The following is a 27,655-nucleotide window of genomic DNA, read 5'->3' as shown; positions in this document are numbered from 1 at the left end:
TAAACGCTAATCACTTGTCACTTGTGTTTAGTTACTACTGTTAGGCTAATTTGGTTAACGTTTTTTGTTTTATGTTAGTAGGCTCACTTATGTGATATACAAACTCTCACTTACTACTGGTGGGGGCTTGAGTTTCTGAATTAGTAAAATTTTTAGGGGTTTTTGGTAGACGGGATGGTGCTTTATTTTTTTCAAGAAGCAACCAATCGTCCTTTATATTAATAGTTAAAACGGCTTACTTGTAAAGATTTCTGCTCCGTGTGTCCGATATTCACTCGCGACCTAAGGTTCTGTGGACTTCTAAAACTTTGACTCTAATCGCACGATTTTCGTTCGCGGACGGTTCCTTACCGGACAAAATTAAAGAAATCCAGTGCCGACTGCGCCAGTAAAAGCCTCTGCTTTGGAAAATTTCTTTTTAAAAAGTAAAACTGAACTAACCTACGCGACAGCACACTAAAGACTGATTTATTCAATGTTTATCGAACACCTGAGTCCCTAGCTTGATTCCTAGAACTGCTGATCTTGCACCTGGTAACGGTGGCTCCCATGATGGTCCGATGTTTGGTCGTTCACGCGTGTTCCACGTACGCGACGCTGGCTCAGCTATTTCGGGTGTTGCTACGATGCTTTTGGCCGAGTTGCCATTTATGGTTAGGGCGGATTCGCGCTTAACTTATATATATATATATATATATATATATATATATATATATATATATATATATATATATATATATATATATATATATATATATATATATATATATATATATATATATATATATATATATATATATATATATATATATATATATATATATATATATATATATATATATATATATATATATATATATATATATATATATATATATATATATATATATATATATATATATATATATATATATATATATATATATATATATATATATATACAGGGTGCTTGGTTCATGGTTAGGAACCTCTCGAGGGATGATTGATTGTCTTATTTGGAGAAAAAAATCGTTCTACACATACCATCAAATCTCAACCGTTACTAAGTTATTGAACTTTTTGTGTTAAAAACTTAGTTGTCTTAAAATAACTCTAACTCAAAAAGTATACTTTGTATTTCAAATCTTTTAGATCCATTAGATAGGTGAGAAAATTTTCCACTAAAAAATGTCCTCAAATGTTTCAGCGAATTAGGTTAAGTAATCTTTTCACAGTAATTTATTTAAAATTTAACAATTTTGATCGATTTGTCGTTCACTTCGCGAAATCTTAATAGTTAACATCACTATTTAAATCATTCAAATTGTTAGTATTTAAAAGTTGTATAATTTGTTCTTTGATATGATACACTCTAGATTAGAGTCTTTTAAGAACTTGTGACCGTTACGCGAACTTAAGGCTAGGTCACAATTGCTTACAACACAAAACATATTCTGGCAAAAGAAACGGAATAGTTTACTCAAATGTTCAAATTCAGTACACCGTACAACAGATCAACACAAACAAATCTAAAGACAGAAAAACCCTATTACAACGGTCACAACGGTGTGAGTCCTCGCTGCAATAATACAAAAATACATGCATGTCAAAAAAAATATAAAAAAGCTCCGTACGATGATAATCCATTTTGTTAAAAATACTAAAAATTAAAAATGGCTTAAACAGAAAAACTAATAAAAAAGATTCCTGACATAGGAATCTTCCTCATTTCTTCCGTAACCAGCAAGAGTCCGTTACGAATACTCTGCATCCCGAAAGAAAGTTTAAAAAAGTCAAAATCCAACATTTAAAACTAAAGTCGTGAGTGATTAAGTGTTAATAGTACGGAAAAGTGGTAAACTAAGTAAGTAACAAAAACGAGAAGCATCCTAAGTACACTAATAATTACAGAGTTAAGGGGCAAAACCCCGACTGACGCTGTTCAGACAATAGACCGAAGCCGCGCTCTGATCATTGGCGGTCGTTTGGACAGGCGGGAGTTTTGAGCTGCCCAGCCAATGGGTAAACTAAATACACAACATAAAACGCAAATCTAATACTAAATATGAAACTCTTTCATGCAGTAAAACTATACGACTCTAAAGCGCGCCAGCTCATGATGAAGAATTAGGCGCTAATTCGGAGTTTACTCGGTGAGTTAAAATGTTCACAAACGAATTAAGGCTAATTAATACAATACAAAATATTAAAATATAAAATACCACCCAATCAGGTTTTTATAATACATCCGCTACATTAAAACTATAACTGCGAGAGGAGGAAAAACATGCATTGACACCACACGTACACTGTAAAACCGTTCTGTTAACCTAAGGTTCTGACCGAGGCCGAGGAGGGTCACGAACCGATGCCAAGCTTGGCCTGAGGCAGGGTCCTCAGTCGCTAGTGCCCGACCACCGTGGGATACCCTTAGAACACACTTACACACTCACACACAAGGCTAGGCTAAGTAGAAGAAACTTCAAACCATAGAACTTAAAATTAGAAATAGATTGGATCCTAATACATACATTTTTATGCTCTCCAAATAGATCTTTACAATAAACCAACCATATACCAGCGAACAACGTTTGTGATTTCTTTTGCCAGGATCAGTTCACTTGCGGAAATCGACCCAATAAGGAAAGGTGAGGAAAACGAGTCACAGCACCCAATCATCATCGGTGAGTTATGTTGTAGCATATAAGTCTCTGGCTGGCAACCCCTTCTAAAGTTACATGGCGCCCAACAAAAAGTATTACGCAAGTGAATAATGTTCATGATCAGTGAAATCATATAACTCTATAAATTTGGAATGCTTCGCATAGATTTTCAATGATATTTAATGTTTTTAATCATTGTATTTTTTGTTCTATGCTTCATGCTAGTGCGTCGATCAGTCATATTTCATCGACCTAACAGCATTGAATGCGTCTCCATAAACAACAACAAAATCTCCTAATAGTACCTACAGTCTGGTCCTATTTCTTTTGTACATGGTTTGTCTAGACGGTATACAAGGCTATAAGTTCGGATAAAGTATATAAAAACCGAGTAAACGCGACGATAGGAAATTCAAGATCAAAGGTGTGATAGAGATAATAAAACGATTAGGAAGTGCGAGTGAATTAGCAAGTGACCTAGAATTGAGAGGACAATAGAAAAAAAGTACAAGAGCAGATCAGTTATTTTTTCACCATCGACCGATCAAGTGCTAAGAGTTCCGTAAAGACTGGCTTTCAACGCGCGCGGAGTGTTAAAAAAACAGAGGAGAATGTCTCAAGAAGAGGGGGAAACTCCACAGAGGGTTAAAAGGGGCAGAAGGAAGAGGCACTCGATGCCGCTCAAATTCGCGGATTCGATCGATCCAGCGGTAACGGGAACGGAAAATGTAGTCGAAGGCAATGTTCAAGCCGGCGCAGAAAATTCGATGCGAAATGAAAAATTAAACCATAGGAAGAGGGCTTCGATCGAAGGGACGCATAAAATCGCCACCAGAAGTATAGCAGTACAAACCGCGGAAATACGTTGTGATAGTCAGGTGAGCGATAGGGGCAGTAGTGAATCAGATGAATATTGTCGTGAATACAGAGCTAGTGAAATGTCGTTTACTAATCATACAATGCCTGGAGTGGATAGCGAGATGATGCCTTTATTTTACAATAATTTATACCCAGCAAACTCTTTCTGCATGAGACGATCGATGCCAATATCAAAATGGCCGATAAGATACTCTGGAATTGATTGTGGAATTGGTCTCAATTTGTTTCTCAGACAAGTAGATTTTTTTGCCAATTCGGAAAATGTTTCAGAAGCTGAATTGAAATCTTCTTTTCACCAACTTCTTGTAGGAGCTGCTAGTCAGTGGTATATAGCGTAATGGGCAACTATTTGTCACATGGATTAGCAAACTTTTGTGGAATACCTTAGAAAGGAATTTTTGCCATCCAATATTGACTATGTGGTTAAAAGCAAAGCTATGACAATGTATCAACGTCGAAATTAATCATTTTCAATGTTTCTAGTTCGAATGGAACAATTTTTTTTGTGCAGTACACATCCAATGTGTGAGAAAGAGAAGTTTGAAATTATTTGGAATACCATGCGGCATAAGTATCGTACTATGCTGTCAACCAAAAAAATCAATTCTTTTGCTCGCTTAGAAGAACTGTGCATCAGAATTGATTCAAATGACCCTGAACTCACACAGAAATTTGCCAATGCCTTTGAACAAAGAAAAAATTTTGAATGTGATATTACACAGCCTTCGACAAGTAGAGCGAGAAGCTTAGACAGGGGCGAACATTTCTCTTGCAATGCAAGTGCTGAGCAAAACCAAAATCTACACAAACCTAGGTACACATCCAACCCGAAGGCAGAAAGAAGATTTACACACTCTAATTTCAGAAACGATGGGGAAGGAAAAATGAGGAAATTTAATAATGAAAAACAGTGGAAAAGGAATACGTTGAACTCAAATGCAGTTGAACAGAATCACGTTGCATCGTGGAAAAATATGTCTCCAACAAAAATTCGTGAATTTTACAAAACTCCTGAAAATACGTGCTTTAATTGCAGAAGAATAGGACATCATTTTTCCAAGTGCTTTTTTAGAAGATCAGTGTTCTGTTATGTTTGTGGACTTCCAGATTTCCACTATGAAGATTGTCCCTTTGTGATAAAAAAACATGTGATGGAGAACTTGCAAGAGGAAGTTTCTCCTGAGATTGGAAAGCCCTCTCAGAAAACTGAAAACCAAAAGAGTGTGGTGAGTGGCGAATACAAAAATGAAAAACAGGATAGGGATGGCCATGAATTCAGAAATCATTACGAGGAAATAAATGAAGCGATTGTTAGTTTAGAATGTGACAATAGATATTTTCTGAAACTAAAGATTTTAGGGGTGGAAATAATGGGCTTGCTAGATTCCGGCAGCAACATAACCGCAATGGGGAATCAATGTGGCAATGTACTTGAGCATTTTGGTGTCAATAAATTAGATCAAGAAATAAATCTGAAAACTGCTAGTGGCGAGAAATTGGAAATTGTTGGATTCACTGACGTTCCCCTTACAGTGCAAAACAGAACGAAAATGTTTCCCTGCTTAATTGTCCCCAAGTTGGGAAGTAAGTGCATACTTGGAGTAGATTTTTTTTGACCATTTTAATATAAAATTAACATTGGATGGAAACGACGAACTGGAAAAATATGTTTTTAGTATTGACAAAAATGTGCCTGAGGAAATGAATGAAATTAATATGTTGCCTAGTGATGAATCTGTCTTAAACCTGAATCAAGAACAGCAAAATGAATTGAACAGCATAAAATTAAAATTTAAACGAGCCAATGGTGATGAATACTTAGAGGCATGTAACGTACTAGAGCATGAAATAGTTTTATCAGAGGATAGACTATTCACTTGAATCCACATCCGTGGTCACCTAAAATACAACGGGAATTAAATATGGAAATAAACAGATTGTTAAAAACTGGAGTGATAGAAGAGTCAAATTCAGACTGGGCATTACAAGTAGTCCCTGTGAAGAAAACTGATGGGAAAGTTAGACTTTGTCTTGATGCCCGAAAGTTAAATCAAATCACTGTTAGGGATGCCTACCCTTTGTCGAATGCGGCACGAGTTTTGAGTAATTTACCAAAATGCAAATATTTTTCTGTTATTGATTTGAAAGAATCATTTCTCCAAGTCAATTTGAAAGAATCGTGTCGGAAATATACAAGTTTTAAAATTTTGGGGAATGGATTATACCAATTTAAACGATTACCGTTTGGACTTATTAATAGCAGTGCTACGATGAGCAAAATAATTGATAAAGTGCTTAAGCAAGGGAAATTTGAGCCATTTATTTTTGCTTATCTTGATGATATTATTATTGCGACAACCACGTTTGAGGAACATTTAAAATATTTGAATATTCTAGCACAATGCTTGAACGAAGCTAATTTATCGATCAACTATGATAAGAGTAAATTTTGTGTGAGTCGAGTGAAATACCTGGGGTTTATTTTGTCGGAAAAAGGCATGCAGCCGAATCCGGATCTTGTTGAAGGGATATCAAATTATAAACGTCCATCAACACCGCGCGAAATTCGTCGTTTTATCGGGATGGCAGGTTATTACCGCAATTTTATCCCCGATTTCAGTGGGTTAATTGCCCCAATAACAGATTTATTGAAAGGCAATCCTCGTAGAGTAAAATGGACATTGTCAGCAGAGAATTCTTTCAATATGATCAAAGAAAATCTTATGTCTGATCCAGTATTAACCAATCCGGATTGGTCGAAAGAATTCACAATTCAGACAGATGCCAGTGACTTGGCCATAGCGGGGATATTGACTCAAAGTACCAACAATAAAGAACATGTGATAGCGAATTTTTCAAAAAAAATTAAATCCTGCTGAAAAATCTTATGCTGCAACCGAAAAGGAAGCACTGGCAGTCATTCAAACTTTAGAGCATTTTCGGAGTTATCTGGATGGTTCTCATTTCACCCTAATCACAGATTGCTCAGCCTTAACATTTGTATGCCAAAATAAATGGAGACCAAGCTCGAGACTTTCAAGATGGTCTATCAAACTTCAGGAGTATGATATGACGGTCAAACATAGGAAAGGCAAAGAAAATGTTGTCTGTGATGCAATGAGCAGAGCAGTCGAGGCTTTATTTGCGCAATCCACGTCGTCGTGGTATAATGACTTAAAGAATAAAGTACAGAATGATCCGGAATCATACCCTGATTTTAAAATCGAGGAGAGCAATTTACTGAAGTTTGTAGCTGCAAATACTGAATTTTGTGATGTGGGGTATGAGTGGAAAACAGTTGTTCCACCAGACCATAAAGACCGTCTTATTCAAGAAAGCCACGAAAAACTAATGCATCTAGGTTCGGAAAAAACTTTAGAAAAACTGAAATTAAAATTTTATTGGCCCAAAATGCACATAGACGTGAAAAATTTTCTTACAAGTTGCAAAATTTGTAAACTGTCAAAATATGCTACCATTCCAACTATTCCCCCCTTAGGAACACAGAAACCAGCGACTAAGCCATTCCAAATGATTGCAATGGATTATGTAAGTGGATTTGTCCGTAGTACGCATGGAAATACAGATCTCTTAGTTATCATGGATATTTTTAGTAAATGGACAAGGCTTTTCCCAGTTAAGAAAATTTCTAGTAAAAGTTTAATTGACATTGTGAAAAACGAATGGTTTCTCCCTTATGGAATTCCTCAAACAGTGATTTCGGATAATGCAGTTACGTTCACTTGAAATGATTTAAAGAATCTATTAGCTCAATATAAGGTGCAACATTTCCTAAATAGTAGAAGACACTGTCAAAACAATCCTGTAGAAAGAGTCAACAGAACTATTCTGGCATGCATTCGTACTTATACTCAAGACAATCACAAGCTCTGGGATTCAAAAATCAAAGAAATCGAATTTTCTCTAAACAATTCTAAACACAACTCCACAGGATTTACGCCGTTTTTCATAATTCATGGCTTTGAACTTGTAATGGATGGCTCAGATCATTCTCGGCTTCAGGATGAATCGAATGATCCACTTCTGGATTTGGTTTCCAGAAGGAGAAAAATGATAGATCCATTTTTTGAAAAGGTGCTGGAGAACAATGAAAAGCAATATGCAATATATAAGCGAAATTATGGCTCTCGTCACAAAGGAGTCCCAAATACGTACGAGATAGGACAAGCTGTTTATAAGAAAAACTTTAAACTGTCTTGTGCAGCGGAAAATTATGCGGCAAAGTTAGGCCCAGTTTATGTACCATGCAAGATAAGAGCTAAGAAAGGTGCGAGCTCATATGAGTTGGAGGATGAAGATGGAAAGTACTTAAGAATATTTGCAGCACAAGATTTAATTCCAGCTTGATCAGGTGAATTTTCAATTTATTTATTTTTACGTGTTTGAATGTCTACATCAATTTTTTGAAATAGAACCAAATCGATTAACTCACTAAAATTCCCTCTTAGAAAAGATTGTGATAGTGTAAAAAAATCCCTTTGAGTACCCTTTTATTCCCTAATGGGCCCATCTCAAGAGGCAGCTCCTTGACAAGGAATTCATGATTGCTCCTGCCATCTTACGTTGTCATCCCTATAAACCCCACATGGACCTTTGTTAAGAAACAGCTCCTTAACAAAGAATCTACAAATGAAGTCCCTGTCGTCTTTAGTGAATTTTTTTAAAGAATCTCAACAAAAAAACCATAGCGCAAACCAGACTGTTTTTATTGTTTTCTGTTCGGGCACGACGGTGCACTGATGTCAATATAGAACAATCTGTTTACGTGCTGAAGTTCTAAGGGATTCAGATTTTTGTTCGCAATCGAATATTCTCTCAAGTATTTCGCAAGTATTATACTTTTTTTTATTTGTTTCACTTGACCAAAAACTTATTTTAAATCATGACTACATCCACAATGTCAAACTATCATAGCATACAAAATTTAAGGAAAAAGAACTACTTTGGTAATACTGAATAAAGGCCTGTGATTTTATAAGGGCTCGTTGTTCATGGACAGATGAGTTACAATATGACTTTGAAAAAAATATGAATTTGCAAAATTAACATTTTTAGGTGAAGGTGGGGAATTGTGACCGTTACGCGAACTTAAGGCTAGGTCACAATTGCTTACAACACAAAATATATTCTGACAAAAGAAACGGAATAGTTTACTCCAATGTTCAAATTCAGTACACCGTACAACAGATCAACACAAACAAATCTAAAGACGGAAAACCCTATTACAACGGTCACAACGGTGTGAGTCCTCGCTGCAATAATACAAAAATACATGCATGTCAAAAAAAATATAAAAAAGCTCCGTACGATGATAATCCATTTTGTTAAAAATACTAAAAATTAAAAATGGCTTAAACAGAAAAACTAATAAAAAAGATTCCTGACATAGGAATCTTCCTCATTTCTTCCGTAACCAGCAAGAGTCCGTTACGAATACTCTGCATCCCGAAAGAAAGTTTAAAAAAGTCAAAATCCAACATTTAAAACTAAAGTCGTGAGTGATTAAGTGTTAATAGTACGGAAAAGTGGTAAACTAAGTAAGTAACAAAAACGAGAAGCATCCTAAGTACACTAATAATTACAGAGTTAAGGGGCAAAACCCCGACTGACGCTGTTCAGACAATAGACCGAAGCCGCGCTCTGATCATTGGCGGTCGTTTGGACAGGCGGGAGTTTTGAGCTGCCCAGCAAATGGGTAAACTAAATACACAACATAAAACGCAAATCTAATACTAAATATGAAACTCTTTCATGCAGTAAAACTATACGACTCTAAAGCGCGCCAGCTCATGATGAGGAATTAGGCGCTAATTCGGAGTTTACTCGGTGAGTTAAAATGTTCACAAATGAATTAAGGCTAATTAATACAATACAAAATATTAAAATATAAAATACCACCCAACCAGGTTTTTATAATACATCCGCTACATTAAAACTATAACTGCGAGAGGAGGACAAACATGCATTGACACCACACGTACACTGTAAAACCGTTCTGTTAACCTAAGGTTCTGACCGACGCCGAGGAGGGTCACGAACCGATGCCAAGCTTGGCCTGAGGCAGGGTCCTCAGTCGCTAGTGCCCGACCACCGTGGGATACCCTTAGAACACACTTACACACTCACACACAAGGCTAGGCTAAGTAGAAGAAACTTCAAACCATAGAACTTAAAATTAGAAATAGATTGGATCCTAATACATACATTTTTATGCTCTCCAAATAGATCTTTACAATAAACCAACCATATACCAGCGAACAACGTTTGTGATTTCTTTTGCCAGGATCAGTTCACTTGCGGAAATCGACCCAATAAGGAAAGGTGAGGAAAACGAGTCACAGCACCCAATCATCATCGGTGAGTTATGTTGTAGCATATAAGTCTCTGGCTGGCAACCCCTTCTAAAGTTACAAACTTGCAAGTCAATTACAGGAAAAGTTTAGAAGTCAAATTGCAAAGAAACGAGAAGAGATAGGAATATTATGTTGAAAAACAAATTATGAATCGTTCTCAAGCCCAACTTTTGGATAATAGATATTGCTATAATCATAATTCATTATTTTGAGAAAATTAACAAAAACCTCATCAAAAACACTAACTTTTTTACATTTCTTATAAAAGAAATGTATAGAATTCGCTCAAACTTTCAAGATTTTTTCCGAGGCCCGGAGGGCCGAGTCTTATATACCAATCGACTCAGCTCGACGATTTGGGACAATGTCTGTGTGTGTGTGTGTGTCTGTGTGTGTGTGTGTATGTAACGGACAAATTCTCATTCGTGTTTCTCAGCAATGGCTGAACCGATCTTATCCAAACCAATTTTAAATGAAAGAACTAAAAAACAGTATGAACGCTATTAATTTGTTTTTGATTCTGATGTTTAGTTTCCAAGATATGAATGTTTGAATGCGTAAAAATGGCGTTTTTTGCAGTTTTTTTGAATTATCTGCCGAAATTGACAATATAGATTAACAATTTATATGTTTTTAGACAGCTTTAACGAATACCTTTCGAACAAGCTATAGATTGTTGAAATCGGACTATTATCAAAAGAGATATTTAACATTAAATGCGGACGAAAGATTTTTATCATTTCCCATTGCCAGAAATATGACCAAAAACATGTAATCTATTATTAACGCCAAAACGGCTTATTTTAGGTCAATAGTATCTTCGGAGAATTTAATGGAGGAAATATGCCCTTTCTTTTGGTATTGTGCTTTTGCTGATTGATCCCCCTATGAGTGAGATATTTTCAGAAATTTTCTTGGAAGTGATTATATCGAAATGATGCCTTCTACAAATTTGTAGCTCTTACTTTTGCGAATAACTTTACTGAAGATTTCAAATATCTATTTTGAATACTTTAAAAGTTATGGCTTGTTGTTTGTGGATTACTCTTTGTCGCCTATTTATTGTTCAATATAGAAATAATCTATTGAAATAAGCCAAACATTATTTCGACAAATCGAATTTTGTATTTCATTTTTCTATCTACAACCGCTAGAAATAATCACCGAACACTTCCAAGTTGTCTGGAAGGAACTTGATAACTTATCAGTGCAAAAATGTTCATTTGTGCGAACCTTCTCACTGCAATTTTTCTAACTAATGACCATCGGATCGATCTGAAACATATCGGAAAATGAAAAGCGAAATAAATAACTCCAAGCAATGGCGTAGCCCAGAAAAGGTTTTGGGGTTTAACACCATACAACGCTCCCCACCCCACCCCCCACCACACCCACAAAAAATATTGGATTGAAGTTGAAAATTTATTGATGCAGACTGATTTAATTCAATATTACAATAACAATTATCTGATCCGTAGATTGATAACCTGTTGTTGTAAACATCATGAGGACTTTTGATAAATTGTCGAAATGGGGTCCTGATATGTAACTGATCTTGATTTCACAGTTGTCTAATAGCATCAATATCAAATTCCTGCCTGAAAACATTCCAATAGAAAATTACAGAGTTCTGCAATCAATCATAGTCCTCAGATTTATTTTCAAATTGATCTCGTTTTTGTAGAGATGTACTGTAATAAGGGTCTTTATTAAATAGGAAGAGAAGTTAAAATTGATTTAATGTCTATGAAACATAGAACTGCTCACCAAAAAAATGCATAACTTTCAACATTTGCTAAAAATGTTCTTGCCTTTCTCATTCACTCTAAAATTCGTCAATCTAATCCCGACCCGGAGGGCCGAGTGTCATATGCCAATCGACTAAGTTCGTCGAGATCGGAAAATGTCTGTGTGTGTATGTATGTGTGTATGTGGAAAAAATGTGACCTCTGTTTCTCAGAGATGGCTGGACCGATTTGCACAAAGTTAGTCTCAAATGAAAGGTACAACCTTCCCATCGGCTGCTATTGAATTTTTTTTTGATTGGACTTCCGGTTCCGGAGTTACGAGTTGAAGAGTGCAATCACACAGCAAATTCCCATATAAACTGAAATGAAAAATTTTCAAAATCAAATTTGTATTTTTGATGCCAAATGACTTTAAAATGCATGAAACATTGAGATGTTTGACAAAAATTGACTTTTTTTGGACTTTGGTACATTTTTGTCTTTCTCATATAGAAAGGTTATGCAATCACTCTAAAAATCGTCAATCATACCGGCCCGGAGGGAGTATGCAGGAGGGGTAGCTACTTTAAAATTAAAACTAGTTTAAAATTTCTTAACAAGTTGAAAATTTTCGGCAGGATCTGGAGCTCCCGGACCTTTCTCCATGATCCGCCCCTGGTTTCAAGCGACGTTTCAGTATCACATAGTATCTCAAGATCGTGGCTGTCGATCCATTGTATGTATGTGCAAATCGTACTGAACATGTAATATTCATTTCCACCATTGTATTGAACATAACCAGCCATGGAATCATAGTCTGGACAAATGAGACAAGCACAATTGCACAACTAGGTGGATTAAGACAGGTTTTTTTGGGAATGCGTCGAGTTGAGACGAAAACGTAATATGATTAATAACTAGGATAACACTTTCCGAATGTAGAGAGAAATTTATGAAAAATAGCGATTTCCATTCGATTCTAGCAGGTTCTGATCGATTTTGATGAGCATTTGATTTTTGTTGTATGACCAATTATATGTATAGGTCAAATGTTCAAAATCAGTAATTTATGGTCAAGATAGCATCATTTTGAAACCGCCAACTTCGGAGGTTTAGTATCTTCGATGAGTTTTACAAACGTTAAACAGCGCATCATTTGATAAAATAATTTTGACGGTATATCGTCCAAGAAGTATTTATGGTGATTTTTCTCAGGTTAATATTCATGACTACAATAAAGTCTCAACAAATTCGCTAGACACGAACTCTGTTACTATTTTCTGAAAAATTAATTCTGCATAATTTTAAAACTTCAAAAATTACGGTTTCGAAATTATGCCGTTTGGACAGTATGATCGATTTTCACCAAACCCCCACCAAATCGAATTTCTGGCTACGCCGCTGACTTCAAGTAAGTAGAAACAAAGTCGTTCAACACTCGTTCACAAGAAACTTCTTCGAATGCTGAATATCTATTATAATACATTGAAACCCTGATTTTATCAGCCAAATATGAACATATGTTTGATGGGCTCTAGCAGACGAACAAGACTGAATTCGAGTAAATCCTTTCTTGAGCATGTTTTCCTTATCATGAAGATGGAAATATGCAAAAATAAAAAGTTCATCATAATCAGAAATAGTTATCAGACTACATCAAGGGACGGGAAGAATATTTTAACAGCTTTAGTTTATTATAAAGAAAAAAAAATTGCCCGCTTTAGTCAATGTCCCCATTTTGTCAGCCTAAAATACGCCATGAGACTGATAAAAATGGGTCTTTATTGTATGTATTATTCACTGTGTTTCACATTAATAGGTACATTTCATTTTTGGGGATTTTTTATTGTATCGAACTACAACAATTTTTAGGTAATTTTCAAGGGGTTTTTTTAAACTTCTTCCAAAATTTGGCGAACCTATTCCAATTCATATACCAATTAATTGGTATACTTAAGGGTTAATATGTTGCAGATAGAGAAAATACTGAAATTTTCAGCTTTTTTCGTACACAATATTACGAAAGATTATTAAACAATTTTTCTTAATAAGTTTGTGAAAATTATAAACTATTTGAAATTTTTTTAATAATTTTATTTTTTATTTAACCGTGATTTTTTAATAAATAGTGACCATCGCTTCACAACGTAGTCTATTTTTCATGGCTTGCGGTGAGCACGATCTCTCGAATTGCTGAACTGAAAATTATGGAATAGAAATTAATTTTTGGTATTCTTTACTTTACTCGCCGCGCAGATAGCTCTGAATTAGACCCGCTGGTGCCCTAAGACGATTTCGCTAGATTTTCAGAGCACTGTGCACCCAGTGCATTAACGCAAGTGACGGAAGGTTATCGAAAAGTTTCGTGAAAATGAAAATTCCAGTAATGATGATGATTTTCCCAAACGGTTCGTTTTCGAGAGGTTTTTCTTTGTTCTTTGACATTAGGATTAGCGATAATAATTCAAATCAAAGATACTACTGGGAAGTCACCTTTAGAAAAAGTCGATGTCGAAGTAAAATTTGGAACTATGCACGCATGCACTTCAGAGATAGCGTGATATCCGGAGCTGCGATTTCATTTCAACCCTTTTTTGTGAAAATGGCGATACTTACAAATGTAAACATAAGGCTTTTTTCATACATGCGAATGAGGGCTTTGAAACGCAACCAATTAACCTAAAATTTTGATTCTACGATATTGCTTTCTTAAACTACAGCAAAAAATACAACGGGCGAAACTGTATTTTTGTTTGTTTATTTAAAGTTTCGCCCTCCACGCTCCATGCAAACAAACAGGGCGATACTTTTTTGCTAGCAAAATATATTTATAAGCGAAACTGTCATTTTCGTATTTTTTTAGGATTATCAAGCTGATACCAGCTGTAAATAGTAACAATGATCGCTATTGAAAAAAACCCGGACGAAATCGGTGGTGTAGAACGGTAGTTATTGTAAAAAAACGTAAGAACGATACTTCAATGCTGGTAGGTGGGACCGAAAAAGTAAACAATCGCCAAAGGGGCGATACCATCATTTTGTAAATTTCAATAGCAAAAACAAATTTTAATTTAATAATTTCAAATACTTTATGAAGTTTTGGGTTTCGATCACTGAATCATGCAATCTAGGATGTAAAAAACACAATAGTTCTTAAATAAGAAATAAAAGTCTGGAAATATTCACTGTTGATTTTCTTTGAATGGTGTCACTGCTAGTATCGCCCTTTTCAAGAAAAAGCGATGATTTCTTAGTTCTCAGTCGCGTTGGAAATTTGAGTAAAGTATAAACTTCAAATCGATTAAAAAAATGCGATTTTTTGGCTCAGTACAATATATAACCCCTTTAGGAAAATTCAGTTTTCCCACCACAATTTAGATATTTTATTAACAGAGCATTAACAATAATTCGTAGCTATGTCTATTTTATGGGCCATTTTTTCGCTTCCCATTGATTTGATTTGAGATTTCTAGCACTGATGTTGTCCTATGCTGATTTGAGCGATTCTCTGAGTCCTGCCACTTTCCCATGTAGTATGTGTTATCAAAAACATCGCGAAGCATCAAGTTCTAAATGTTCTCAAACGATATAATATCCGAAGAGAGTGATAAGAGTTATAAGAAATGTCTCATCACACTGTTAGGTGGATTAAAAGCGTTTTTTTTTTTTCATAAAACGTTTATTTGACACGGCATTTGCAAAAGCTTTTTTACGCCGGGTATTTTTTTACATAACATGTTACAAAGGTTCTTAAGACTATCACGTTATAAAAAAAAAATCACTTTCTAATGCTAACACTGAGGATAATCATCATTTTGAATGTTTTCAATTATACTCTATTTTCTTGAATTTCATTGTAAACCTATTGATAGTTTTTCTGTAATCTTTGTTTATTTTTTTTCTTTATTTATATCGTTTTATCTAACTAAACTAACTGCGAAGAAATCTAAATTGTTTATGGGTAGCAAGGGAAAAAACTAGAAACATTGTGGGGATAATTATATTTGAATATTTATTGTTTTCAGGAAATGATAAATATGGCTCATGTATGTAAGATCTCGTAAAGCGAGGATATCACGAACAGGTACATAGGGTGGTTTTCTTCTGGCTCGTAAGGAGTCAATTAATTGGGATCTGGCTTCACGATATTCAGTGCAAGACCAAACAACATGTTCAATGTCTTCGTAACCCTCTCCGCAAGCACATTGATTATCTTTTGCGATCCCAATACGGCGGAGATGCGCATTCAACGTATAATGGTTGGACATGAGTCTAAACATCACACGAATGAAGTTTCGACTTACATCCAACCCTTTGAACCATGCCTTCGTTGATACTTTAGGGATAATTGAGTGCAACCACCGTCCCAGATCTCCATTGTCCCATGATGTTTGCCAACTAGTAAGCGTCCTCTGACGAGAAGCGCTATAAAATTCATTGAAGGCAATAGGTCTTTCATAGATGTCACCGTCCAGCGCCCCTATTTTGGCTAAATTATCCGCTCTCTCATTACCCGGTATGGAGCAATGAGCGGGAATCCACACTAAGGTAATTTGATAAGATTTATTTGTTAATTTAGTTAAGTATTCTCGTATCTTCGTCAAAAAGAACGGAGCGTGATTATCAAGCTCTAATGAGCGTAGTGCCTTAATTGTGCTGAGGCTATCTGTGAGGATGAAATAATGGCTCGGAAGTGAAGTATCAATGATTTCCAGACTATAGTGAACTGCTGCTAGTTCGGCTGTATAAACGGAGGCAGGTTCTGCAAGCTTGAAAGAGATCGAGGTGTTATTGTTGAAAATACCGAAGCCAGTGGCCTCATTGATTCGTGACCCATCAGTGTAGAACATTTTATGGCAGTCAATGTGTTGATATTTACTTATGAATATTTTAGGGATCTCCAGAGAGCGCTGGTGATCCGGGATTCCACGAATTTCCTCTTGCATGGACGTGTCGAAAAATAAAGTGGAATCGGGAGTATCTAGTATATTAACACATGTCAGAACATAACTAGAAGGCGTTAATTCTTGTGACATGTGATTGAAGTACACTGTCATGAATCTGGTTTGGGATTGAAGCTCGACAAGTCTTTCGAAATTTTCAATTACAAGTGGATTCATAACCTCACATCGTATAAGTAAACGAGAGGAGAGATCCCAGAATCGATCTTTTAAGGGAAGAACTCCCGCTAGTACTTCAAGACTCATCGTATGTGTCGATTGCATGGAACCTAGGGCGATTCGTAAACAACGATACTGTATTCGTTCCAATTTAATAATGTGAGTGTTTGCAGCTGAACGGAAACAGAAGCACCCATATTCCATTACTGAAAGTATCGTTACAATCTTATCACGTCACTTGGATGAGCACCCCACCAAGATCCGGTTATTGTTCGGAGAAAATTTATCCTTTGTTGGCACTACCAACCAACTGAAGCTGAAGCTGAGCTGGATCACGCTTCCTTGAAAAAACAACCAACTCTGTTTTCTCCGTAGAGAAATCGATGCCTAACTTCAAAGCCCAACTTGATAAATTATCCAAACTATCTTGCAGTGGTTGTTGTAAATTTATGGCTTTTGGTCCTGAAACAGAAACCACGCCATCATCTGCAAGTTGCCTTAGAGTGCATGGGCTGACAATACAATTATCAATGTCATTCACGTAAAAATTGTAGAGAAGGTGGCTTAAACAAGAACCTTGTGGGAGGCCCATGTAACTTATTCTGAATGTTGCCAAATCGCCATATGAAAAATGCATGTGCTTTTCTGACAATAAGTTGTATAAATAATTATTTAATATTGGTGAAAGACCACATTGATGTAGTTTCTCTGAGAGAACATCAATGGAAACAGAGTTGAATGCTCCTTTTATGTCTAAGAACACAGACGCCATTTGTTCTTTTTTTGCGTAAGCTAGTTGGATTTCTGACGAAAGTAGCGCCAGACAATCATTCGTTCCCTTTTCCCTCCGAAAACCAAACTGGGTATGTGATAGCAAGCCGTTCGCCTCAACCCAATTGTCGAGACGTCGTAGGATAATTTTTTCCAACAATTTCCTAATGCAGGATAGCATTGCAATCGGTCGATATGAGTTATGGTCGGAGGCTGGTTTTCCCGGTTTTGGAATGGCGATAACTCTCACTTGTCTCCAGTCGTGCGGGACTATGTTCTGCTCAAGAAGCTTATTGAATAAATTCAACAAGCGTCTTTTTGCTAGGTCAGGCAGATTCTTCACCAAGTTGAATTTAATTCTGTCTGGACCCGGAGCATTATTGTTGCATGAGAGGAGTGCAATTGAAAATTACATCATTGTCAAAGGCGAATCTATGGAATTATTACTTGTGGGAGCATCGCGAATGATTTTCTGCGCAGGAGCAGAATCTGGACAAACTTTCTTGGCAAAATTAAATATCCAGCGATTCGAAAAATCTTCGCTTTCATTAGTTACGTTTCGATTCCTCATTCTTCTGGCTGTGTTCCAAAGAGTACTCATTGATGTTTCTCTTGACAAGCCATCAACGAAACGTCTCCAATAACTAGACTTTTTGGCACGACGGAGACTGTCAAATTTGTTTTGTAAAATCGAATAATTTTCAAAGTTTGCACGTGTACACCCTTTCCGTTTCATAATTTCTTTGTAAGCAACTTGTTTAGCTTCATATGCATCCGAGCACTCTTTGTCCCACCAGGGATTAGGAGGCCGGCTGTTCATTATCATGCCAGGATTGCATTTCGTTTGGGTTTGTTCTGCTGCTTCAATAATCAAACCCGCTAGAAATTCATATTCTTCGGTAGGTGGTAGCTCTTCCGTCGAAACAAGAGAAGTGGAAATTAAAGATTGGTATTTTTTCCAATCAATATTTCGTGTCAAGTCATAAGGGACATTGATTGAATTCGTGAGGCCTAATTTACTGTTAATTGAAATAACGACTGGCAAATGATCGCTACCGTGAGGATCAGGTACAACCTTCCACGTGCAATCTAACCGAAGTGATGTCGAGCATAGAGATAGATCTAATGCACTTGGTCGTGCGGGTGGTCTGAGAATGCGTGTTGCTTAGCCTGTATTTAAAACTGTCATATTGAGCTCGTCACAAACATTGTATATCAAAGAGGATCGATTATCATTGAAGAGGGAACCCCACAATACTCCGTGCGAGTTGAAGTCTCCCAGTATCAGCCGCGGAGCAGCCATGGATTCCACTACCTCAAAAATCTGACGTTGTCCAATTTGAGCTTTGGAAGGTATATATATAGAAGCGATAGACATGTCTTTGCCTTTAATATTCGTTTGGACAGCTACAGCCTCAATGCCCGCAAACAAGGGGATGTTAATTCTATAGAAAGAATAGCACTTTTTAATTCCTAGAAGCACTCCTCCATATGGGGTGTCTCGGTCTAGGCGAATAATGTTGAAATCATTCAAGTTGAAATTAATGTTTGAGGTAAGCCATGTTTCACATAAAGCAAAAGCATCGCATTTCAAATTATGCAGCAAAATTTTTAAGGAGTCAATTTTAGGTATGATACTTCTGCAATTCCACTGTAAAACAGTGATGGAATCTTTCATTGGAGGAGGTGAATTACTCATTGAAAGATACAATCGCTGCAAGGATGGGCCATTGAGCAATCAGCTGCTCTAAAAATGTTCTAATTGTTGGGAGGAACGCTGAAAGTATACTTTTTAGTGGTTCAGAAATATTGAATGCTTTGAAAATCCAGTCAATAATTTCAGAAAATTTCAATAAACCTATCCCCGGTTGAGGCTCGGAGGAAGTTGAAGTTTTATTATTTCCAGTAATGGTGTTCTGTTTGGATTGTACATTACCAAAACCGGGAGGGACTGGCTTCGGTATTGCATCGGAATTCTTTAGCTTTGGCCGCAATTTATTTGTTGGAGGAGAAATTTTAAGGCCCTTGCTTAGCAGTTTGGGAAAAGAGGATTGTTTTCTTTTCCTGGATCCTCTAGGTAAAACAAATGATGTACCTTCGGACGCTTCGTCAGAGTCAGACTCTTTCGGCAATAGAATAGCGTATCTGTTTTCTGGGACCGTGGGTTCAGGAGTAGCATTTTTCAGTATTTCTGCATAAGAGCGCTTAGATCTCTCCTTCAAGGATCGTTTAATTTTCTCCTCCCGCAATTTATATATGGGACATGCAAGGAGCTCGTGTGAAGTTTCTCCGCAATGTAAACATTTTTCTAAGTTTTTATTGCATGTATCCTCTTGATGAGGCCCCCCACATTTGCCACACCGTACCTTATTGGAACAGTAAGTGGCTGTGTGGCCAAGCTGTTTACAATTGAGGCAATTCAACACACGAGGGATGAAAAGGCGAACGGGGATACGAATTTTATTAATGAGCACATGGCTAGGCAAAGCAGACCCAGCGAAAGTTACACGAAATGAATAGGATGGTCGGTAAACTTTTTTCTCTTCTTCAATTGATACTGAGTACAATTGCTTAACATCGAGTATTTTTACTTTATTAAGCAGGGTGTTCTTGAAACAACCAACACCATGCTTAAGTATATCCTCGGCAGTTAGGCTGGGTTCGGAGATGATCCATCGCATTCTATATCGCGCGAAAGTATATAAACTTTATATTCACGCGTGAAAAGTTCGCAGGCTACTATCTCGTTAGCTTGTTGTGTTAATGTTATCAATGCTAACTCGAAGTTTATCTTTATTTACTTTCACGATCTCTGTTACAGCAGAAAATCGTGAAGTCAGATCCCGTGCAATTTGCACAAGGTTTAATGGCTTTCCTTTCCGCCTGAAGAAAACCTGCCAAGGTCCAGAAGACCCTTGGGGGTATAATTTTATTCTAAGGGGGGAGTTGAGGGAGGGGGATCAGAAGAATTTTGCTCTTGTGAAATGGAGGATTCCATCTCACTATCCTCCATCTCGCCTACCATACACAGTAAGTAAATTAAATACTAACACTTCCAAAATTATATTAAAATCTACCTGTCCTTCGAAGAGTTGCAGATTCACGCTGTTTCCCTCTGTCACGCTCGGGTTGAACACAGCGCAGCCACCACTACCAAGATGGAGCCGCTGTTTACCTGTGGGTCCAGGGGTATTTCCTTACTATGCAGCATGGCTAGGTACACAAATACACAAAAGCCCGTTTCTGCACTAGCACAGATGAATAAGTGATGATGAAGCGAGACGCTTCACCAACAAGATGCAGCTCTGTCTCACTTAGCGCCAACTGTATGCAGCGTAACCACTACCACCACCAAGGTGGGGCCGCCGCTTACCTGTGGGTCCAGAGGTATTCCCCTACTACGCAGCGTGGCTAGGTACACAAATACTCAAAATCCCGTATCTGTATTAGTATACGGATGAATGAATGATGATGAAGCGAGCCGCTTCACCAACCAGATGCAGATCTGTCTCACTCCGTCGCAAGCGCCGGTTGTATGCAGCGCAACCACTACTACCACCACGGTGGGGCGCCGCTTACCTGAGACTTCGTTGCCTTCGCACCAACACTCGCTTATCGCGTGGTACCACCACCAAACGACCGCTCTCGCAGCCAACAATCCTGCCTGTTTCCGCACCAACACGGCATCAAATACTGACACGGTACACAAACTTCTAGCCTATTCACGGCTTGCACAGCCTTGGTTGCTACAACCAATCAGCAAACACAACCTTTCAAGGCGAAGGCTAAAACTGTTATGAATGAAACACTAACTTTTAACTACTTTACAAACAAAAGGTAACTAAAGCTAATTATCTGAAAGATATGAGGACACTATTCAATATAAAATTTTCTCACCTTTCCAATGACACTAAAAGATTTCAAATACAAGGTATACTTTTTGAATTAGAGGTGTTTTAAGATAAACAAGTTTTTTTTCACAAAAAGTTCAATAACTCTGTAACGGTTGAGATTTGATGGTATGTGCAGAAAGATTTTTTGCTCCAAATATGACAGTAAATCACCCCTCGAGAGATTCTTACTCATGAACCAAACACCCTGTATAGAAATGAAATGGTTTCCGTGTGTCATCGCATAACTCAAGAACGACATGACGGATTTCTTCGATTTTTGCGTTATTTTGTTGGTTATTTTCTGTGGAAGGTTCTTTGACATAAAAATTACATATTGAAGTTTTCCTAATCTACCTATTAGTGCAATTGTGATTTTCTCATGTATGCACCTTTTTCTGGGTATCTCTATATATAAAACGCTTTTTATCCACCTAACAGTGTGATGAGACATTTCTTATAACTCTTCGGATATTATATCGTTTGAGACCATTTAGAACACGATGCTTCGCGATGTTTTTGATAACACATACTACATGGGATAGTGGCAGGACTCAGAGAATCGTTCAAATCAGCATATGACAGCATCAGTGCTAGAAATCTCAAACCAAATCAATGGGAAAGCGAAAAAATGCCCCAAAAAATAGACATACAATATCTAAATTCCTCAATCAATGCATTGTGGTGGGAAAACTGAATTTTCCTAAAGGGGTTTTGTATATTGTACTGAGCCAAAAAAAATCGAATTTTTCTTTGAATCGATTTGAAATTTATACTTTACTCAAATTTCCAACGCGACTGAGAACTAAGAAATCAACGCTTTTTCTTGAAAAAAGCGATACTAGCAGTAATACCATTCAAAGAAAATCAACAGTGAATATTTCCAGACTTGGTTTTATTTCCTATTTAAGAACTATTGTGTTTTTACATCCTAGATTGCATGATTCAGTGATCAAAACCCAAAACTTCATGAAGTATCTGAAATTATTAAATTAAAATTTGTGTTTGCTATTGAAATTGACAAAATGATAGTATCGCCCCTTTGGCGATTGTTTACTTTTTCGGTCCCACCTATCAGCATTGAAGTATCGCCCTTACGTTTTTTTACAATACCAATTTTACAATTGGTGGGGGTTTGGTGAAAATCGATCTTACTGTCCAAACGGCATAATTCCGAAACCGTAATTTTTGAAGTTTTAAATTTATGCAGAATTATTTTTCAGAAAATAGTAACAGAGTTCGTGTCTTTAGCGAATTTGTTGAGACTTTATTGTAGTCATGAATATTAACCTGAGAAAATTCACCATAAATACTTCTTGGATGGTATACCGTCAAAATTATTTTATCAAATGGTGCGCTGTTTAACGTTTGTAAAACTCATCGAAGATACTAAACCTCCGAAATTGGCGGTTTCAAAATGATGTTATCTTGACCTTAAATTACTGTTTTTGAACATTTGACCTATACATATAATTGGTCATACAACAAAAATCAAATGCTAATCAAAATCGATCAGGACCTGCTAGAGTCGAATGGAAATCGTCATTTTTCATAAATTTCTCTCTACATTCGGAAAGTGTTATCCTAGTTATTAAACATATTACGTTTTCGTCTCAACTCGACGCATTCCCAAAATAAAAACCTGTTTTAATCCACCTAGTGGTGCAATTGTGCTTTTTCTCATTTGTCCAGACTACGATTCCATGGCTGGTTATGTTCAGTACAATGGTGGAAATGAATATTACATGTTCAGTACGATTTGCACATACGTACAACGGATCGACAGCCACGATCTTGGGATACTATGTGATACTGAAACATCGCTTAAAACTAGCGGCGGATCATGGAGAAAGATCCGGGAGGTCCGGGTCCTGCCGAAAATTTTCAACTTGTTAAGAAATTTTAAACTAGTTTTAATTTTAAAGTAGCAACCCCTCACTGCATACTCCCTCCGGGCCGGTATGATTGACGATTTTTAGAGTGATTGCATAACCTTTCTATATGAGAAAGGCAAAAATGTACCAAAGTCCAAAAAAGTCAATTTTTGTCAAACATTATTTTTTCCGAGTTTACATCAAATCTCAATGTTTCATGCATTATAAAGTCATTTGGCATCAAAAATACAAATTTGATTCTGAAAATTTTTCATTTCATTTGTGAACATCGATCCTGCCATCTCTGATTAATAGAGGTCACATTTTTTTCCACATACACACACATACATACACTAACAGACATTTTCCGATATCGACGAACTGAGTCGATTGGCATATGACTCTCGGCCCTCCCGGTCGAGATTAGATTGACGAATTTTAGAGTGAATGAGAAAGGCAAAAACATTTTTAGCAAATGTTGAAAGTTATGCATTTTTTTGGTGAGCAGTTCTATGTTTCATAGACATTAAATCAATTTTAACTTCGCTTCCTATTAAATAAAGATCCTTATTACAGTACATCTCTACAAAAACGAGCTCGATTTGAAAATAAATCTGAGGATTATCATTGATTACAGAACTCTGGAATTTTCTATTGGAATGTTTTCAGGCAGGAATTTGATATTGATGCTATTAGACAACTGTGAAATCAAGACCAATAGATCAGTTACATATCAGGACCCCATTCCGACAATTTATCAAAAGTCCTCATGATGTTTACAACAACAGGTTATCAATGTACGGATCATAATTGTTATTGTAATATTTAATTAAATCAGTCAGCATCAATAAATTATCAACTTCAATCCAATATTTTTTTGGCTGATGCGGGGGGGGGGTGGTTGTATGGTGTTAAACCCCAAAACCTTCTCTTGGCTACGCCGTTTCTTGGAGTTATTTACTTCGCTTTCATTTTCCGATATGTTTCAGATCGATCCGATGGTTATAAGTTAGAAAAATGGCAGTCAGAAGGTTCGTACAAATGAAAATTTTTGCACTGATAAGTTATCAAGTTCCTTCCAGACAACTTGGAAGTGTTCGGTGATTATTTCTAGCGGTTGTAGATAGAAAAATGCAATACAAAATTCGTTTTATCGTAATAATGTTTGGCTTATTTCAATGCATTATTACTACATTGAACAAAAAAATAGGCGACAAAGAGTAATCCACAAACAACAAGCCATAACTTTTAAACTATTCAAAATAGATATTTGAAGTCTTCACTAAAGTTATTCGCAAAAGTAAGAGCTACAAATTTGCTGAAGGCATCATTTCGATATAATCACTTCCAAGAAAATTTGTGAAAATATCTCACTTATAGGAGGATTAATCGGAAAAAGCACAACACCAAAAGAAAGGGCATATTGCCTCCATTATATTCTCCGAAGATACTATTGACCTAAAATAATCCGTTTTGGCGTTAATAATAGATTACATGTTTTTGGTCATATTTCTGGCAATGGGAAATGATAAAAATCTTTCGTCCGCATTTAATGTTAAATATCTCTTTTGATAATAGTCCGATTTCAACAATCTATAGCTTGTTCGAAAGGTATTCGTTAAAGCTGTCTAAAAACATAAATTGTTAATCTATGTTGTCAATTTCGACAGATAATTCAAAAAAACTGCAAAAAACGCCATTTTTACGCATTCAAACATTCATATCTTGGAAACTAAACATCAAAATCAAAAACAAATTAATAGCGTTCATACTGTTTTTTAGTTCTTTCATTTAAAATTGGTTTGGATAAGATCGGTGCAGCCATTGCTGAGAAACACGAATGAGAATTTGTCCGTTACATACACACACACAGACACACACGCACACACACACACACACACACACACACACACACACACACACACACACACACACACACACACACACACACACACACACACACACACACAGACAGACAGACAGACATTGTCCCAAATCGTCGAGCTGAGTCGATTGGTATATAAGACTCGGCCCTCCGGGCCTCGGAAAAAATCTTGAAAGTTTGAGCGAATTCTATACATTTCTTTTATAAGAAATGTAAAAATGAAATTGTTTCCGTGTGTCATCGCATAACTCAAGAACGACATGACGGATTTCTTCGATTTTTGCGTTATTTGGTTGGTTATTTTTGTGGAAGGTTCATTGACATAAAAATTGAATATTGAAATTTTCCTAATCCAGCTATTAGTGCAATTGTGCTGTTCTCATATATGCACCTTTTGCTGGATATCTTTTTGCCTTTCTCATATAAAGAAAGGCTATGCAATCACTGTAAAAATCGACTTTTTAACCGAGGCCCGGAGGGCCGAGTGTCATACACCATTCGATTCAGTTCGTCGAGATCGGCAAATGTCTGTGTGTGTATGTATGTGTGTGTGTGTGTGTGTGTGTGTGTATGTGTGTGTGTGTCATTTAAACTCACACAATTTTCTCAGAGATGGCTGAACCGATTTTCGCAAACTTAGTTTCATCTGAAAGGTATAACGCTCCCATAAGCTGCTATTGAATTTTTAGTTGATCCGACTTCTGGTTCCGGAGTTACGGGTTGAAGAGTGCGGTCACACAGCAAATTCCCATATAAACTGGTACCACCATGATGTTCAAATGATGTAAAACATATTAAAATTTATGTAACATTACTTTAGTTTGCGCGTCTGGATCACTAATGATCAATCAAAGCAGTTTTGACCACATTGGCCACCTATGACGGATCATGACGCCCCCGGGGAACCCGCCAAGTTCCTAAGCTAATATCACACCCATTCCCCAAAGAATTCTCTACCGATTTTCACAAACTTGATTTCAAATGAAAGATACAGTAATACCATTGACTGCTGCTGAATTTCATTCGGTTCTGACTCTTGCTTCCGGAGTTACAGGGGTGTTAGTAAGGATACACAGGAATTTCCCATATAAATCGGTACAATCGTAATACCTCAGAGGCTTAAAACTATTGAAATGGTCACCAAATTACTTCTAATCGCAGATCTAGATCACTGATTGCCAATCAAACATTCTTTGAATATATTGTCCACTATCGACGATTCCGGAAGTCCGGAATTCCGGGCATATTCAACAATTAAAGTCACATCGGTTCATCGGTGATGACTGAACGGATTTTCTCAAACCAAGTCTCAAATGGAAGGCAAAATATGCAGTTGAGTATTGCGTCGCCGCACAACCCCCCACCCTCCTCCCCGCCTTGCCCTTACACCTCCCTCCTTCATCACTCCCCTCCCCTTGGACCACCCTCACGCCCGCATTTCCTTCATCGTATAACGAAATAAGATGAAGTTCGCCAATATATATGTGTGTATGTATGTATGTGTGTAATCTGTGTGTATGTATGTATGTGTGTATGTATGTATGTATGTATGTATGTATGTATGTATGTATATATGTATATGTGTGTGTATGTGCGGATTTGTTAACAAAAGGTCCACATCAGTTTCTCGGAGATGGCTGAACCGATTTTTACAAACTAAGATTCAAATGAAAGGTATAATATTCCCATAGGTTGCTATTTAATTTCATTTTCAACCGACATCTTGTTCCGGAGTTCGGCAAATGTCTTTTTTTTTTTTTTTTTTACAATGGAGAAGACCTTTATGTCCTAGCCCAGTACACGTGCTAACGGTAGGGTCCAATCTACCACACGGGGTGCACTGGGGGCGTGTCGGACTCGAATGGTGACCAGCCATTAATACCGACTAAACTCCATTGGGCTCCGCCATCATTCCTCCCAGGAACTACCTCTCGGTATTACTTCTGGGGGGATGGCTGTACTAAATGTACTCATTCACTCTCACTCGCGCGATCATACATCCTGTATGAGGCTTACTTGGGTGCTCTCTCAATCACACTTTGATTCACTCTCAAACACTCCCACATGAGGCTGACTTTTGTGCTCACCTTTTACGTTCCATGCGAGGCTGACTTGTGTGCTCACCTTACTCATTCCTTGCTAGGCTTACTTTTGTGCTCGCCCTACCCATACATGTGAGGCTGACTTGGGTGCTCACCCTATCACCTGATTCACTCTCAATCGTGCCACTCTATTGTACCTTTGTCACTCCCTCTGGCATCCCATGTGGGACATTTTTCTTAGGCCCCACTTCTGACATACCATGCGAGGCTGACTTTTGTGCTCACCTTTTTCATTCCTTGCTAGGCTGACTTTTGTGCTAGCCTCTACCAACCTGTGAGGCTGACTTTTATGCTCACCCTTAACATGCAGTGTGAGACTGACTTGGATGCTCACCCTTTCACTCCTCTGCCACGCCATGAGGCATCGATAGCTTAGTTCCAACATACTACG

At 37.1% G+C, this 27,655-nt stretch overlaps 2 protein-coding genes across 2 annotated transcripts in view; both read left to right on the top strand.

Annotated features, from left to right (window-relative positions):
* LOC131678444 (inaD-like protein) overlaps positions 1–27,655 on the top strand; it is a 1,280,364-nt gene that overhangs the window by 606,238 nt on the left and 646,471 nt on the right. The gene's annotated exons all lie outside the window — the stretch shown is intronic.
* On the top strand, positions 1,376–6,193 carry LOC131678442 (uncharacterized). Its single transcript, XM_058958600.1, has 2 exons — positions 1,376–2,001; positions 2,064–6,193. The coding sequence occupies exon 2, from the start codon at positions 3,995–3,997 to the stop codon at positions 5,135–5,137; it is 1,143 nt and encodes a 380-aa protein (XP_058814583.1). The 5' UTR covers positions 1,376–2,001; positions 2,064–3,994; the 3' UTR covers positions 5,138–6,193.

The sequence above is a fragment of the Topomyia yanbarensis genome, chromosome 2, assembly GCF_030247195.1.
Source record: "Topomyia yanbarensis strain Yona2022 chromosome 2, ASM3024719v1, whole genome shotgun sequence".
Taxonomy (NCBI): Eukaryota; Metazoa; Arthropoda; class Insecta; order Diptera; family Culicidae; genus Topomyia; species Topomyia yanbarensis.
Note: the sequence above shows the minus strand (reverse complement) of the source record. Positions and strands in the feature narration are given on the sequence as shown.

Bases quoted from the DNA above. Each gene is read 5' to 3' on its own strand.
- LOC131678442 (XM_058958600.1), top strand. From the start codon at position 3,995: ATGTTTCTAGTTCGAATGGAACAATTTTTTTTGTGCAGTACACATCCA.